General features: G+C 40.8%; 1 protein-coding gene across 1 annotated transcript in view; it reads right to left on the bottom strand.

Annotated features, from left to right (window-relative positions):
• UNC5D (unc-5 netrin receptor D) overlaps positions 1 to 18,770 on the bottom strand; it is a gene marked incomplete at its 5' end in the record, with an annotated part of 512,639 nt that overhangs the window by 76,609 nt on the left and 417,260 nt on the right. Inside the window, one exon of the mRNA XM_081083068.1 lies at positions 7,787 to 7,819. Coding sequence (XP_080939194.1) covers positions 7,787 to 7,819 — 33 coding nt within the window. The remainder of the gene's footprint in view (positions 1 to 7,786; positions 7,820 to 18,770) is intronic.

The following is an 18,770-nucleotide window of genomic DNA, read 5'->3' as shown; positions in this document are numbered from 1 at the left end:
CTTCCCTAGTTGGGTAATCATTCACACACCAGCAGTGCTAACGATTCCCTTAATGCCAAATAGTTTCCCATCAAGATCTCCTGCCTCATCTTCTGTCTGACATATCATCCCACATTTCTGTCCTTTTTGGTGGACAAAACCACCTGCATGTGGTGCTACATCTCAAATTTGTCATCTGCATAGAGGAAATCACAAATTCATCCTTCTTATCTCATTAAATATTTTCCACTCACACACCTTAATGAGTATATCCCCAGGGCCTCTCACATTTCAATTTCAACAGTTGATGCCCACACTGCAGTATGTGTTACCTAGTACGCATGCTCCCAGTCTTTGATCACTGAACCATTTTACACATGGATTACTCTTCCCAAGCTTGGTTCTGGTACTGCCACTCTAATACCTTTCAGTGCGCTATGAGTCCATTCCAACAGGAAGTTATCTTACAACTCAAAATACTTTATATTCTGCCCCATCCCATTTTTCAACTGCTTTGGCCTCTTCTTATCCATATGAACTCTACTCTGGCCAAACCTGATTACCCACTTTTTTCAAGTAGACCTACTACAAAGGCTCTGCCCCACCAATGTGTGTTTCAATTCTAATAATTCCACCAAAATTGGCAATAAAGGGAATTAATTTATAAAATGTTTCTTGATAGAGCCCATTTAGACATGTCTTATTCTCCCTTTTAAGTTGCCAGATTTAGCAAATAAAAATATGACAGTTAATTTTGAATTTCAGAGCAACAAAGAATAATTTTAGTATAAGTATTTCCCATGCAATAGTTGGGACATGGTAATGCTAAAAAGCATTAGTTATTTATCTGACATTCAAATTTAAGTAGGGGGCCCTTTATTTTTATCTGCTAACTACATTTGGACTGTGAAAGAACTGTGCTTTCCCCATCAGATAGAAAGACCAAGTTAAAATGGGCCGTAGAATAAAAAAGAACAGGATTTGAACTCCAGACCTTGAAAAAAATGACTTTATTAAAGATATTAACTCTATAAACTTTGAATATACTAACAGGTGGAGAGATGGGTCCTGTGAATTCACTTAAATAAGTAATCTGCATTTTTCTGTTGCTGAAGAACATGTTGGTTTACTACTTATTTGTCATTTATGTCCTTAGTTCTAAGTTATTTCATGAACAAAATCCTATATCATGTCCATTAAGGGCAGAGTCAATGATATCATTGAAAATAGTAGTAAGAAAAGGCATATGCTTATGATGAGATAAAAATAAAATAATAAGAAAACTGAAAGTGGTAAGAAAACTATAGATATTGCACATGTATATGGGTTGAATTGATTCACAGTAGGAACAATTTTGAAGGATAAAGCAAGTCATGCAATTTGTGTTAAGTGCTGTAGTTATGTAATCGAAAATAATCAGCAGGAGATGAAGGAAAATGATGGGCAAAATAGAAAATAAAAAAGGCATGGCAAGAAGATCAGCATCGAAGTCTGTAATATAATGTTAGCATAAAAGAGCTTAGAACTCTGTTGGGAATTTAAATGTATCACCCAAAGTTGCAGACACGATTCTACTATAGAGGAAACTGGTACATGCTAGGAAGAGATGAGGAATGGAATGTCCGAATGAGAAGAGCATTCCCAGTTTTCAGACTTTAAGGACACAATCTGGCTATTCTGGCGGGAATGCTTCTGGGAGGCATACATTTGGGCTTTAAATGATTATTAAACAGCCTTTCCTTCCCATTTTCTCAAATCATTTATCATCTCCTACTAGCTTGTATAGAAATTGTGGGGAAGCAACTTTTCATATTTTTCCCTATCAAGCTTCACTGGGCAAAGACTATTATGTAGAATAATTGTATAATAAATATCTGCTACCTGAATGGGCAGCAATGGATAGATAGAAGCAAAGTCTTTATTTTCACCTTAACAATAAAAGGCCCCCGTGAGGAGTTAGCAGGAAGATGTCAGACCACAACTTAACAAATAATTATTGAACATCTAATACATAGTAGGCACAGCAGCGAATGCTACTGGTGTAAGCGTGAATGACTATCCTGTCTACCAGAAGGCAGGGCTTTCTTTCTATCAGAAAGGGAATCCAGGCCAGTATAAAGGTACTGAAAATATTCTTTAGAAAGAGGGAAATAATTGGATACTTGGAAAATTACAAGAGTAACTAATTCAGACTTGGTGGGATGTCGGTGAAGGCCTTGCAGAAATGACACCTAAGCTAAAGCTGGGAGGAAGAATAAGTTAAACAGGTATAGGATTAGGTGAGGAAAAGAGTTTCCAAGCAGAAGTAACAGCGTGTACTAGTATAGGGTATCATATCCAAATTGGGCATTCGGTATTCTGAAAACTAAGAAGCTTTGTTTGGCTGAAGAATATAGAAAGTGGTGAGAGGGCAGGAAGAAAAATGCTAATAATTAAGGTGATTAAGAAAAACTGCTGTGATTTTTTTTTTTTAAAGTTGAGATCAGATCATAAACATATTACTTACTTTGGACTTCATCTTAAAAGTAATGGTGAGCTATTGAAGAGGGTTAAACACAGAGATGATGTCACCAGAATGTATTTTAAAAAGATCAAATGAATTGATGCAGGGCAAGAATAGGTACAGGGAGGAAATTGTAGAAATCATGGTTAGTTAGGAATGAAGATGGCCTGAACTTTCAAACTTTTCTGGGATACCATTTCCTTATCATTTGGTTTTTCTCACACTATGCTGGCTGTGACTCTTCTGTTTCCTCTGCAGTGACTTCTGACCTCTTCTACATCTACGTGTTGATATCCTTGAGGGCTCAGTCCTCAGATCTCTTCCCTTCTCTATTCGCACTCATTATCCGGTGATCTCATTCAAACTAATGCCTTTAAATATCTTCTGGACACTGACAAGCCCCAGATTTATGTCTCTAGCCAGGACTCACCTCTGACCTCCAGACTCATGTTTTCAACTTGCCTATTCAACCTCTCCATTTTGATGTTTTATAGGTATCTCAAACTTGGCATTTGTAACACTGAAGTCTTGTTTCCTCAGAATTTGCTATGCCAAATTTTTCTCTTGTCAGAAATGGCAATGCCATCTTGCAGTTGCATAGCAAAATTTTGGAATCATTCATAACCCATTTTGGCATGTAATACCTTCTACATTCTGTTACTTCTGCCTGAAAACCCTTTTCTTCACCCTAATCCTTTTCTCTTAATCTCAATAGCCAGTCCACCAGCAAATCCTTTGGACTCTGCCTTCAGAAAATATGTAGAATATGATGTGTTTTGACAGTTTCTAATGCTATCTATCAGTCTCAAGCCATAATCATCTTGAACCTGGATACTCTAAATGTCTAGATAATTGTCATAGATTATTGTTACAATAGGTCATTCTAAGAGGTTTCCTTGCTTCTGCTCTCATTGTATGTTTATACTCAATCCAGCAGAAACAGTTTATCCTTGAAAATATTCAGCCACGTCACCACGGATAAAAACCCTCAAAGGCTTTCCATCTTGCTCAGAGCAAAGGTCAAAATCATTACAATGGCCTCCACTACACTTGGCCATTTGTCCCACATCTCTGATCTTACTTATGGTGACTCCTCCCTTTGCCACTCTGCTCCATACATCCTGGCCTCCTTGTTGTTCCTCAGACAGTCCAAGCAAGCTTCTACCTCACAGCTTTTGTTTCCTGCTGTTCCCTTTGCTGGCAATGCTCTCCTCCCAGATATCCAGATGTTTGTTTCATTGCTTTTCTTCAGGTCTCTTCTTAAACGTAATTCTATTACAGAGAACTTCCCAAACACCTGATACACATAAAAGCAACACCCCCTCCAACCTTTCCTGAGCCCCTTACTGTGCTTTATTCCTCCTCACAACACGTATCCTCATCTCCATGGCACTTAGCACTATATATTTTCTGGATTGTTGTTTCCATCTCCCCTCACTAAAATTGTGAGCTCTGTGGAAGCAGAAACTGTATCTGTTGTGTTAGGTGCCGACCCTCCACCACCTAGAACATTTCCTAGCATGGAGTAAACACTCAATAAATACCTGTTGAGCCCTAGCCGGTTTGGCTCAGTGGATAGTGTCCACCTTCAGACTGAAGAGTCCTGGGTTTGATTCCAGTTACTGGCACTTACCTCAGTTGTAGGCTTGATCCCCAGCCCTGGTTGGGGTGCTTGTGGGAGGCAACCAATCGATGTATCTCTCTCACATCAATGCTTCTCTCTCTGTGTCTATCTCCCTCCCTTCCACTCTTTAAACATTAATGGAAAAATATCGTCAGGTGAGGATTAACAACAACAACAAATAATAAAATACTAGTATATAACTACCTGTTGAATAAATGGAGTGATGTATATGAGTAGAATGAAAATGGAAAAGGTTGATGAACTTGAGGTCTCTTTATGTGGCAGAACAGAATGATTTATTGGGTGCTGAGCAGGAGAAGGGAGAGGAAAAAAGATAGAGGGGCCAAGAAGGCTGCCCAAGTTCCTGACCTAGACAACTGAGTGGCTGGGATACCATTCACTGACCTAGAGAAGACAGGAGCAGTACTGAATTAAGAATAGGGACAAACAAGAATACATTCAATTTTGAAAAAGTTGAGATTAAAGTCATTGAGAAATACTCAGCTGGAGATGACCTGGAGGTAGCTGACTCTTGAACTACTCATTGGATTCATACTTAACTCTGTTAGATACAAACAACTTTGTGGAAAGCACATGAAGAGAGAATATGTGATTCTGACCTACTTCCTAAGGAGAAGCTAAATTCTTTTCACCCCTAAGATGAACTCTCTGAACTAGTCACTGCTCAGGAGCTTACAGCCTTTCCGAAAGTCACATCCCTAAGGCTCCTAGGAATCTCATTGTCTGAATGCAACCATTTCTCAGTCTGACTCTGGGGGTGCATGTTTGCCATTCAGAGCCTACTATATTTTACTGCACCTCCTGACATTGTTACACAACATTTATTGAAAGCACATTTGATGGTAATGAAGTTTCTATTAACTATGATTAAATCTCATAAAGCACCTGAAGATAATTTAAGATGTGCAGAAGCAGAAAATGAAACATTCAGCTCAGTACATTAGGAAACGTAATTGATTAAATTATCTCATTTACAATAAGTGCTTTCATGAGCTATGCACTGCACATATTTTCCCCAGTTTGTCATTATGATTTGCCAACAGATATCTGAAGATTTCACTTTCTTTTTTTCTCTCTCTTTTTTAATTGAATTTATTGGGGTAACTGTGGTTAATAAAACCATATAGGTTTCAAGTGTACAACTCAACAAAACACCATCTGCATACTACATCATGTGCTCATCACCCAAAGTCAAATCTCTTTTACCCACCATTAACCCCCACCCCCCTTTGCTCTCTTCCACCTGCCTCTCCCCCCCCCCCCGTCCCCTTTTCTCTCTGGCAGTCACCATACTGTTGTCTGTGTCTGTTCTTGGTGTTTTTTGTTTTGTTTTGTTTACAAACAACTTCACTTTCTTTTTATACCTCCATGCAACTGTGTGCGAGACTCTGATGTTTTCTTGCTACAGATCCTGTGCACAGCTATATATAGGAACAGGTTGTTTCTCAATTATCTTCATAATTGACTTTGATTTTGCATCAGTGATGATTCATGCACTCTTCAACCAAGCCTCTCTTTCACTGAGCAGCCGCAGCCTGAATTTGTATAATGCACGCCTAACCATGCAGCTTACAGAACCCTGGTTGGATTCCTCTGGGAGCCTTTTGCAATCACATTGATTCTGTTAAGGTTTTATTTTTAGGAAATGACAAATTAAAACAGTTTAAGCGATTCGGTTGCAGTATTTAGCAATTAAGTTTGGTGTTCAGGAGCGAGAACCCCGAGCAAAAACTAATTCAGGAGTCCCCGAGGACTAGGTATAGCTACTGTGGGGTTTATGGCTGAAAGTACAGATGTAACTGAATTAGAATGGCACAGGACTCACAAATTAAGCATGAAATTAATTTTTTAAAAAACACACATGCACTTCTAGGTAACTCTCACATGGGCCACCACATGGATACCCATGATCTTGCTTGTGTTACACCCCAGAACTGGCAGGTGGCACAGGGTCTGTGAACAGGTAGAAGTTGAGGGTCCATTTATCTAATCTGTCACCCTGAGGTCTTGACTCAGGCACAAGCCAAATATGCAGTGACCCGTTCCTGTTCTCCCTCCCTCAACATGCACATGTACAGACACACAACCACACATACACCACCAGGTCCCCCTCCAATCTTCCAGGGAGTACAAAATCAAGCATACATGATGTAGGAGGGTTGCTATCCAAGTACTAAAGATTACTTTATGGGCAGCAGACTGCACAGAAAAGAAGAAAGTTTGTTTTTGTTGTTTTGCAATGATTTCACACTCTGCGAGCAATGGCTTCTTTATATCTCAAGCCTGACTGAAGCAACATAATAAACTATGAACTTAAATAGCTTTACTAACCCTTCTCTCATGTTTCCCGACCCCTGTCCCATGATACCTATTTCTGTCTATCTTCACAGTGACTTAATTCTTTCAAAGAAGGTGTCTAATAAGAGCTATTAACTCTCCAAAGCTATTCGAATTTTAATACCCTAGGATTAAAAAGATCAAAAACCATTCATTTTATACTAAAATGGGCCATACTGACCAGGGACACCTTCCACAAGATTTGTAAACTGAACCTGCCAGGCCCTAGTCTCTCTCCCTTACTGCTAAGAAGCCTTGTGATCTTGACTATGCTTTACACCAAGCATGTCAAACTCAAAGGCTAACACGGGCCAAGTAAACGAGGCATGCGGCCCAAGGGCCGTGAATTTGAGATGCTTGCTTTACACACTTCTGGACCCTGGAGGATCATTTGGGGAACATATTATAATGTAGATTCTCTAGTGCCCCTCGCCCTGTACCAGGGATTCCAATTAATTTGTTCTATTCTGAGGTGGGGCATATTTAACAAGCTCCCACCACACCCCAACATGCTCATGCATGTGGTCCCTGATCTACCTTTTGTGAAATATTTTTCTAAGACAGAGGTTCTCAAGCCTAGCTGCACACTGGAGTCACCTGGGGAGCTTTGAAAACTAGAGATTGTTGGGGTCTAACCCCCCGCCCCCATTATGAATACACTGGTTCGGGGTATAGCCTAGGGATCTTTAAAAAGTCCTCTCTATGGTCCTCAAGGTCAGTCAAGGCCTGACCCATAGGATCGAATGCGGAACTGCCCCCATTCAACCGCCTGCATAAGATAGAGATAACGCAAAGGCCCTCCCAGGAAGCCAGCCTGTAATTACAGGGCTCCAGCCAGCACCACCCTCTCATTTTCAGTTTCGGATAGTTTTACTGTGGAACACTGGTTCCTCATGTACCCCCTTGCCATGGATTTCACAGTTTGCCTCTCAGGCGCCCCCTCCTCCTCCTAGGTGGAGAGGCGTGTAGTCAAGCTGACGTCCAAGTTGCTTTTCATGAAAGTGTGTGCTGACAAGTATTTATTAATTGTAATGCTGTAAATCTCCTCAGAAATGAGAATTCTAGATGACAGTTGTAGAGAAATGGACTTACAGGCAGGCAGAATCAGGAGAGATTTACTTTTATTCTGAGGGAGGGGAGGGGCATGCATATTTCTTTCTGATTTAAACCTCTGATATGTGACTCCAAACCCAATGAGCAGAAGCCCCAAAAGCCCTGGGTCTTTCGTGCAAACTTCAGTTCTGTTTGGCTCCTAAGCAAATACAACAGTAAGGCAGCAGATATGAGAATAAATTATAGTCACAAGAGGAAAAAGAACTTACTTTGGGGCTTTATCTCATGAAGAGGTTTTTTATCTAAAAGAAAGAAAGAGAAAAAAGTTGCATTTAATAAATTTACATGGAGCAGATATATTTCCTATATCATTTGGTCTATCTCTATTAAGGAACATTTTGTCTATGTTTGCAGACAATATATGGATTATGTTGTCAGTATTTCTCCTTTTTGCTCTATTTCTTTATTTTCCTGTTTTGCAACCTTTTTTAGGATGATCGCCTCATTCCTTTCTTTTTCCTCAGGCTGACTAGAGTTTCTTTCTGTTGCATTTGCTAGATTTTGATCTGCATGATGAGAGCTGTGAGCTTGCAGCCTGCCCCTTTTTATATATACAGCCAGAAGACGGCTCAGGTAAGGGATGCTATTTCACTATATATGGGAGAAAAATGAACCAGTGAATAAATATTTAAAGGGATCCTGTCTTGGTCGGCGGTTTTCGTGGCCTGGATAAAAAGCTCCAACCTGTGTTGTTTATGCATTCTCCTTGGGTATGCATGCGGTATTGTGGGCATGTTTTAAGAAATCACACTTTTTGATTTCAGATCTCTATTAATTGTTAAAACATGCACAGTTTCTCTCAATGGAAAGGTGTCACTTTACAGCCACGGTGTTGAGCAGTGAAGCAGTCAGATGAGATGGGTACAGAGAAAAGACATTCAGACTTTTACTGAAGCAGGGCCACAGGAGCCAGAGCCCAGGTGAGATATTTTCTTAATTTTCCCCATTGCCTTCCATCCACCCTCTCCTGCCCGGTCTCCCATCACCGAACAACCCTGCAATAATCGTCCAAATCACCGTGCGACTGGGCACCTGGGACTTAACGCTGTTTTATACCACAGCCTCTCCACTCCCCATCCCCCCTGCCTGGTCCCATCCCTGCCAAGGGCTCTGCCGCAATACAGAAACCTGGGAAGCCCACATTTCAGACACCAAGGCCAAGGCTCCAGAAGATTTGCATGGCGAGTCAGCACTCTTACTAGTCCTTTCAAGGGCTCAGATGGAACAGTCAGACTGCAAGCACTGAGGCTGCTGCCAGGCCGTCACAGAACCACACTGTGACCGGGGGACCTTGCGAGGTCACCTTGTGCAGCACCCTTCCTCCGTTTGCCTGAAGGCAAGCCATGCTCGGGGTGAGACACTGTCATTTTGGATTATGTTTTTAACCGAATCAAACCTAGTGCAGTACACATTTGAGAACTTCATAAATATCATCTCACTGACTGCACCATAACCCCTCCCAGGCAGATAGATGCAGCTCTACTCGGAATTCTTCATGGAATTCTTACCCTAACCCAGTCCTTCACTTAATACTGGTTTTGACAGAAAGCCCTGGCAATGTGATTTAAGTACATCTCCTGTGTGTTTTGCCATCTGATTTGTTAAGGGAGTAGCTGTTAAGAGTTGCACGTAAATCACACTCTTGCCAATAGGCCACCGTTTTTTTCTTCTTCAGTATATGGGGAAAGTTCTTAATATTTTCTTAATTTTCCCCATTGCCTTCCATCCTTGCAAATGGCAATTTCTGGCAAATCTTTCTTTCAATGAACAATCCTTATAAAAGATAAGAATTTGTTCAAGTTGATATGCTCATATTCAGAATTTTATACAGTCAGGTTTCTTCAAACAGCACAATATTCACATTCAGCTTATCACATCAATTTAACACCACCAGCTTTCCCCAGAGCAGGTGACGCCTGGCGAAGTCCAGATGCTAATGCACGCAAGAATTAGAATAAAACGACGGTGGGGTCTGAACCTAACCTCAGTTTTTGCGTATTGCATGCTATCTGACAGCACTTGGCATGGGCACAGCGATGCTGGCAGGCCGGGCTGAGCCATCTAACGTGATGCATTGCTAGGACTACACAGAGAGACATGCAGAACATCTGTTTAGGACCCTGGCTGAGCTCAACTGCATTATCTTCCTTCTAAACCACAGGAACGGAGGTGATGCCAGGTAGCAAAATGAAGCTCCATTAAAAATGGGTGCTATGTATAACTACTCCCCAGAAACATAAAATTGAATATAGCCAGGCTGTGAAAAAAATCAGGGTGATGCGTTCCACTGGGTATAGCTCTGCAGGAAAAAGAGTGAATGAGGCTGACAAGCCCAGGGCAAAGGTCCCAAGATAGGACTCAGGCCACAAGGCCCATGGACCGGAGTGGGCATTTCCCCACTGAAACAGCTCTGGTGCCCTCACTATTAGCAGCGTGGCGTTGTGGGATTAGTGCAAACTCTCAGAGCCCAGACAGGATTTAAATCTTTAATTGTTTGTATCCTATCTATGTGGTCTCTGTGTCCTTCTCCAAAGTAAAATGCAAATGATAATTTCCTTGAAGATGGATGCTGGCGACTACACATGATGAATGTGAAGTGTGCAGCACAGGGCTGGCACAGGTGAAGCATCAATAAATGGTAGCTACTAACTAATATTATGGTTTCAACATGTTATAAATAGGATCATCCTTGTCACTTGTTCAGAGTAAAAAAAAACCCCAAAAAACTGCATGATTCTTGTAGATGAGTCCCAACCCCACGTTCTGGTGCATTTCTGGGGTGCTGGGAAGGGAGTGAAGGCCCTTGTGGCTGCTTTATGAGACTAAGTCAAAACTTCAGTTTCCTGATAGGGATAAAAATGGTCAGGGACCAGTAGACCCTCGCAGGCTCCCTAGCTTTCACCCACCATAAATCAGCAGAATAACAAGCAATGACATTCCATTTGAAATCTATTTGACATGATTTCCTAGAGCAGAGCCAAATTTATTCCAAGGGATTCTGCTGGACTGGGGGATTTGTTGAGCGAAGGGCCAGGGAGTCTTGTGGGTCAGTGTACAGACTCTTGTGGAAAAGGCTGGACACCTCTGGTGCCCAGGAGAGCTTTAGTCCTCGAGTATCAGCATCAAAATTGGGTCCTGCTGTACTTTGTGAAATACCAGTCTCATGTCAGCAACCTGCTAGCATACAGCATTTCCCCATCTTCAAATGTCTGAACAGTCTCTAATCCATGAGCCTGAGAGAGGGCTTCCCATCAACCTCACCATCTTTGCAAGGACTGCCCACCCCACTGTCCATGTCCTTTGATTCTGTTTGCATAATCATTTTCTCACAAGGCTGAGGGCCATGCATCCACTTGGCCTTGGTCAACCAAATCCTCTCTGCTTTGATTTTACCTCTCTCCAAGGCCATGTTCAAAGGACCCCTTAGTAAATTAATCCATTAGGGCCATAGTTTTATTAATGTTGGCTGCACATGAGAATCACCTGGGGAGCTTATTTTTAAAAGAAAATGCCCATGCCTGGGCCCCACTCCAAGAGCTCCTGATTAATTGGGGTTTGTGTTTTTGTAATTACTGAGGGCACCACCACTTCCTGGCAACACATCTGGGGATTTGTGTACTGAACTTCTTTTGGTCTCTGCCTCCCTAGGAGGCTTTGGGGTAGCTATGGTATCTGATGGGTCCAGAAATATCCCTTTTGTATTCTGCAGATAGAGAAATGTAATTTTGAGCCAGCTGAGCTTCAGTTTGTGAAAATCAAAACCATTTTCCAAAGATCTAATGTACACCGGGAGGTACCTTATGGGTAAATGGACATTGGTAATGAGTAATTAAAACTCAGTCTTATTATTTGTGTACTAATAAGCTAAAGGCACAGGAGTGTGTTTTTTTTTAATTTTAATAGTGTCTTAAATTGTCATGTGTTCTTTAGGTTATCTATACAAGTCCAGGCTTTTTCACTTTATTTTATAAATGTACTAGAGGCCCAATGCACAAAATTCGTGCAAGGGGCTCGGCCCTTGCAGCCCCAGCTTTGTCCGAAAGGACATCTGGACTGTCGTTGGGCTGTCTGGTCTAATTAGCATATTACTCTTTGATTATTGTGAGATTATGTGCATACTTACACATATATATTAGCAGGAAACTGCATGAAATTGACAGTTATTGATCATTTTTACCTATAAAAACATGGAATTATCTTTTATATATCATTCTGCAGTATGCCTTTATTTCCTAGTACTGTATTATAATGCAAATATTGCTTTGCATGTGCTGTATATATATATTTATGAGATGGGGGAGAGAAAAAGAGGCAGAACAATTTATGTATTTTTGATGGTGATTTGATTCTTTTCCACCTTTCTTGCTTTCTTTGTTATATGGGATGCTCCTGAAGCATTTCCATGGTATCCATTGTTCTTAGGAGATATTTATAGCTGCATCCCTACCTTCCCTCCCACATGCCCACATCCAGCCTTATCCGCTCTTTGCCAGAGAATAAATGTGGCCAGCTTCGTGCAGCTACATGCTGCAGATCTAGGAGAGCAGGCTTGGGAGATGCAGCATGTGTGGACAGATGCATTCAATCTCCGACCTATAGACTGGGCAAGGAAGGGGCTGCTTCGTAAAACCTGTGGGCTGTGATTATTTGAAATAGGCTCCTATGAGTTTTGACAACTAACAAATATATTTGATACCAGAGTCTGTGTTCTTTTTTGAGATTTAGGCATAGAGCCACTCATTGAACTAAACACCCACCAGACAGAAAGCCCAGACAGCTACTCTTCACCAGGCAGCAATTCACAGATGTCATTATAGTTAATGATTACCATTTTCTTTTTCACTAAACCAGCCATGTCCGTTTCCATCTCCAAATATCATTTTTTAGATTTCCTTCTACATTGATCATATTCTTTGAAACCTTCTACATCACACACACACACACACATTTGTTGACTATTTTAATGTACCCTCCACAGTCTTAGTACTTTTAAATGGTTTAGGAGGTGCTTCTGCAGTCTGAGGAATTGTCAGTCTTCTCTGCTCACTCCCTGTCACTGGGCTAATCCTTTAGCATCAGCACACAGGGGTCTACCATGATTCCACACTGCCCTACATCAGAGCCAACTGCTCTGCCTAACTCTATGGTCTCCTATTAGCTGATCCCACCACAACAAATAGGACTTAGTTTCCACCTCAACACAAGTTCATGCTCTAGTCTGAGCAATCCATTACCGCTCCTGCCCATGCTGGTGCCTCTCCTTGGGATGTCCTTTGCCCTCCACACCTCTTACATAAAAATATCCTGACTCCAAGGCATAGATCAATTAAAGAAAAACAAAAACTTTTCAATTAAAGTTGATGTATTATATTAATTATATTAATTTTAGGTGTACAGCATACTGATTAGACATTTATAAATCTTATTAACTGATCACCTGATAAGTCTAGTACCCATCTGACACCATACATAGTTATGACTATACTAGAGGCCCGGTGCACAAAAATTTGTGCACTCGGGGGGAGGGAGGGGGTCCCTCAGCCCGGCCTGTGCCCTCTCGCAGTCTGGGACCCCTCGGGAGATAACGACCTGCTGGCTTAGGCCTGCTCCCGGGTGGCAGAGGGCAGGCCCAATCCCTAGGTGCAGCCCCTGGTCGGGCTCAGAGCAGGGCCGATTGGGGAGTTGGGGCGCCGCCCCGTCATGCACAGAGCAGGGCAGATTGGGAGGTTGTGATGCCACCCTCAGTCACGCTCAGGGTAGAGCCAATTGGGGGGCTGGGGCACCGTCCCCTGTCACACTCAAGGCAGGGTCGATGGGGAGGTTGCGGCGCCACCCTGTCACGCACAGAGCAGGGCCAATCGGGGGGTTGGGGCGCTGCCCCCATCACACACAGAGCAGGGCCCATCAGGGGGTTGGGGCACCGCCCTCTATCACCCACAGAGCAGGGCCGATCAGGGGGTTTGGGCGCCGCCACTCTCACACTCGGGGCAGGGCCGATGGGGAGGTTATGGCTCTACCCCATCACACACAGAGCAGGGCCCGTTGGTGGGGGCGGGGGGGTTTGGGGAGCTCCCCCCTATCAGGCACAGAGCAGGGCTGCTCAGGGGGTTGGGGCCCCGCCCCCTGTCACACACAGAGCCGCAGGGCGATCAGGGGGTTTTGGCGCTGCCCCCTGTCACGCTGATCCAGGTGCCGGGAGGCATATTACCCTTTTACTATATAGGGTAGAGGCCTGGTGCATGGGTGGGGCCGGGTGGTTTGCCCTGAAGGGTGTCCTGGATCAGGGTGGGGGTCCCCACTGGGGTGCCTGGCCAGCCTGGGTGAGGGGCTGAGGGCTGTTTTCAGGCTGGGGGTGACTGAACTCCCAACTGCTCCTTTTATCCTTTTTTTTTTTTATTCTGGGCCAGTTTTAGCTTGAGGCTTGGCTCCAGCTCTTAGGCCCTCGCTCCTGAAAGTAGGTTTCTGGCCTTTGCTTACAATGTTGCGAATCTACTGGCTGAAGTCCGGAGGTATTTGTTACAATGTTTCTTAAACTGCCCGCTCAGAGGCCTGCAGCTGCAGGCGGGGAAAGTTGGTTTCCTCCAACGATGCTCCGTCACTGAAGCAAGCAAGCCTCATGTTAGTTTCAGGCTGTCTGGCTGCCGGCCGCCATCTTGGCTGACAGTTAATTTGCATATCTCGCTGATTAACCAATGAAAAGCGTAGCGGTCGTACGCCAATTACCATGTTTCTCTTTTATTAGGGTAGATTCCTCATAGTGTACTTTATATCCCAGGGATTGTTTTTCTACTGGCAATTTGCACTTAATTTCTTTAACCTTCCACACCAATCCCCCCGAAGCCCCTCCCATCTGGGGGACAATCAATTTGTCTTCTATTTCTGCGAGTTTATTTCTGTTTTGTTCATTCATATATTTGCTCCTCAGCTTCCACATATAAGCAAATCTATATAGTATTTGTCTTTCTCTGTCTGAATTATTCCAGCTAGCATAACCCTCTAGGTCCATCCATGTTGTCACACATGGTTAAGATTTTTTTTTTATGGGTGAGTAATATTCCATCACATATATGTACCACATCTTATTATCTATTGGTCTATCAGTAATCATTTAGGCTGCTTCCATACCTTGGCTATTATAAATAATACTGCAGTGAACAGTGGGGCGCATATATCTTTTCAAAGTAGTGTTTTAGATTTCTTCAAATATATATCCAGAAGTGGAACTGCTGGGTCATATGGTAGTGCTGTTTTCCATAGTGGCCACAATGATATATAATACTACCAACAGTGCATGAAGATTCCTTTTCTCCACATTCTGGTAAACATTTGTTATTCATTAATTTATTGATGACAGCTGTTCTGACAGGTGTGAGGATATATCTCTGTGATTTTAATTTACATTTCTCTAATTATTAATGACTTTGAGTATCTTTTTATATGTCTACTGCTTCTCTGTATGTCCTCTTTGGAGAAATGTCTATTCATATCCTCTGCTCATTTTTTTAATCGAATTTTTTTTGTGTTTTGGGTGTTAAGTTGTATGAGTTCCTTAAATATCTTCTCTCATTCAATAGGTTCTTTTCATTTTGTTGATGGTTTCCATCACTGTGCAAAAATATTTTTAGTTTGATAAAATCCCATTTGTTTTTCTTTTGTGATGTAAATGTTAGGATTATACATTCTAAATCTGTGAAAAATGCCACTGATATTTTGATAGGAATTTTATTTTATCTATAGATTTCTTTGGGTAGTATGGACATTTTAAAGATGTTAATTATTCCTATCTGTGAGCACTTATGGCCTTCCATTATTTGCAAATTTTTCAATTTCTTTCTTTAATGTCTTATTACAATTACTCCAATTACAAATCTCAAATTTTTGGTTAAATTTATTCCTAGGAATTTTATTCTACTTGATGTAATTGTAAAAGAGATTGTTTTAATAATTTCTCATTTTGGTCGTTTGTTATTAGTATATAAAATATTTTATTTGTCAGTTATTTTGTTCATTGGATTCCACATGTAAGTGAGATTATGTGATACTTATATTTCTTTGTAATTCTGTGGTGTCAGTTGTCACTTCTCTTTCATTTCAGATTTTATTTGGGCCCTCCTTTTTTTCCTCCTTGATGAGTCTTGCTATAGTTTTATCAATTTTGTTTATCATTTCAAAATACTGCCTCTTTCTTTCATTGAACTTTTCTATTTTTTAATTTTTTTTAGACTACTTTGTCCCGCATCCCCCCGATCTTTATATTTCTCTTCCTTTCCCTTCCTTCTACTTGCTTTGGACTTTTCTCACTCTCTCGCATTCCTTTAGGTGTAAGGTTAGATTGTTTATTTGAGGGTTTTGTTTTGTTTTAATGCAGGCCTGTATTGCTATAACTTTCCCTCTTAGAACTTCTTTGGCTGTGTCCACAGATTTGGGGTCATTGTTTTCATTTTCATATGTCTTGATGTCTCTTTTGATTTCTTCCTTGATCTTGTTGTTAACCCATTCATTGAATGTTATTTAGCCCCTATGTGTTTTTCAGTCTTTTTCTTGATTTCTAGTTTTCATACCATTATGGTCAGAGAAAAAGCTTGATATGATTTCATTTTTCTTAAACTTATTGAATATTGTTTTGTGTCCTAATATGTGGTCTATACTAGAAAATGTTCCATGTACACTTGAAAAGAATGTATATTATGCTGTTTTGGGGTGAAATGCTCTGATGATATCAATTGAATCCATCTGACCTAGTGTGTCAGTTAAGGCAGCTGTTACACTGTTGATTTACTGTCTGGAAAATGTATTCACTGTTGTCAATGGGGTGTTAAAATCCCCTCCTGTGACTATATTACTGTCAGTCTCTCCCTTTATGTCCATCAAGATTTGCTTGATATATTTAGGGGCTTCTATGTTGGGTGCAAAATGTTTGCAAGGGTTATATCCTCATTTTGGATTGATCTCTTTATCATATGTAGTGTCCTTCTTTGTCTCTAACTCTTTTAACATTTGTTTTAAAGTCTCTTTTGTCAGATGTAAGTATTGCTACCCCAGCTTTTTAAATTTGTTTCCATTCTCATGAAATATCTTTTTCCATCCTCCCTTTACTTTTAGTCTGTATATCTTTCATTCTGAGGTGGGTCTCTTGTGGACAGCATATACATGGGTCTTATTTTCTTATCCGTTCAGCTACCCTATGTCTTTTGATTGGTGCATTTAAGCCAGTTGCATTTAAAGTGATTATTGTTGGTACATATTTGTTGCCATTTTATTCTTTTAACTATGCCCTCCTTTTGTGTGATTCCATTTCTGGGAATATATCTGAAGAAACCCAAAACACTGATTCAAAAAATATATGTATCCCTATTTCATTGCAGCATTATTTACAATAATCAAGATTTTCAAGTAACCCAAGTACCCATCAGTAGATGTTTGGACCTGGAAAGTATTATATTAAGTGAAATGAGCCAGTCATAGAAAGACAAGTACCATATGATTCCACTTATATGTGGAATCTAATGTGGAATCAAATGTACAATTTAAAGTAACAGACAAAATAGAAACAAATTCATAGCAACAGACTGGCAGCTGTCAGAAGGGAGGACTGATGGGGGGGCTCGGTAAAAAAGGTGGAGAAATTAAGCAAAAAAGGTAGAAGAGGGTAAGATGGTGAACATACAATATATTTTAATGACAAATACACTTATGTTAATAGATGTACTAGGGAATGTTTTAACTAAATATCTATAGTGTCACTGTCAGTACCTTTGTAGGTCATGAAAAACATAACTTTTTCTGAAACAGAAATCCCTTTTCTAGGACAGTCACACAATAGTTATTGTTTTTACTATGGATGCAAAACGCTTTGCATAGATTTGCCTATTTCCTCCTAAAAACAAATCCTTTCTATGAGGCACTATTATAACATTCATTTTATAGATAAGTAAATTAAGGCTTAAGAAACTTGCTCATAGTGTTGTAATCAAAATTCAAACTCAAGAAATCTGACCCCCAAACTCCTGAGTTTTCAACCTGTTTTTTTCTAAACAGGATTAATGTTGAATCCTGTAGGCCCAGCTCATTTATTTCTTGCAATTCTAGGTTCATGTCTATCCCTAACTTGCAAACAGGATAACCAGAATAAACAGAATCATAGAGGGCAGTAGAAGGCTATTCACCCTTTGCTCTGAATGCCAAATCAATGCAGATCCATCCTGGGTCAGCCTCATGGAAGCTCAACCTCTGTGTCTTCTAACAATGCCTAGTTCAGAACTGCCTTCCCTGTGCTTCTTAGGCATATATTATCTACAAAATATTTTTACTTTTGCTGTAATGATTTGCATTTCCACGAACTTTCTGGTTGAATGGCTAAAATTTCATTTCCGTAAGAAATGTTTTTAAGTTTTCTAATAGGTTTGCTGTCTCCAGTTTACATTATCATGGGGATTGGTTCTTATTTGTCTCTTTAGTTTCCTTGGATTTTTGTTTCAGTTTGCTTTGTTTTTGTCTTTTTCCACTTTAAGTAATGTGATCCAGCTCCTGCTCTCCAGATGCCCAAATTTAATTTTAAAGTCCTTCCTATTTACAGTGGAGGTGTTTTATTCCAATTCTTCTTCTAAAGTCGATAAAGTGAACAGGATGTACCTGAGAGAAACTGCCAGAGATCATGTTTCTGAAGCAAGACATAGCACTTCCTGTCCAATTCCACCAAAATAATGTAAGCCGAGCATAAAAAAGTACATATTGATATATGTTCGGAAGTAAAGTGTATAGGAATAGAAAAAAGTGGATAGAAGAGAGATGTGGGCAAACTAATTGCCTTGATTTCTATTGGCTGAAAAAAAATTCTTACCTTGGTTACTCTGTCATGACTATGTACATGTAGCACAGGTCTATGAGAAAATAAAGATGGTGATGGGGGAAATTTCCTGGATAAAAAAATAGATATCTTAACTGTTTTAGATCCCTTGCTCCTCAAGGAGGAAAGCTTCACAGCTATGATACCCCTCCTTATTCCTAATGAGCATACTGTGGGTGTGAGACCTGTCTTTTTCGCATCTCCACTCCTCCTACCAGTCTTTTGTGGTTTCTTCTTTACATCCTTAAAAAGTTGTGTTCAGCTAGTCTTCAGGTGGTTCTCAATGAGCATGGTTCTCTAATTTAGTTGTGATGATGATGTGATCATGGAGGAGGCCAGCACTGCAT

Source organism: Myotis nattereri, assembly GCF_964212035.1.
Source record: "Myotis nattereri genome assembly, chromosome: 2".
Classification (NCBI taxonomy): domain Eukaryota; kingdom Metazoa; phylum Chordata; class Mammalia; order Chiroptera; family Vespertilionidae; genus Myotis; species Myotis nattereri.
Note: the sequence above shows the minus strand (reverse complement) of the source record. Positions and strands in the feature narration are given on the sequence as shown.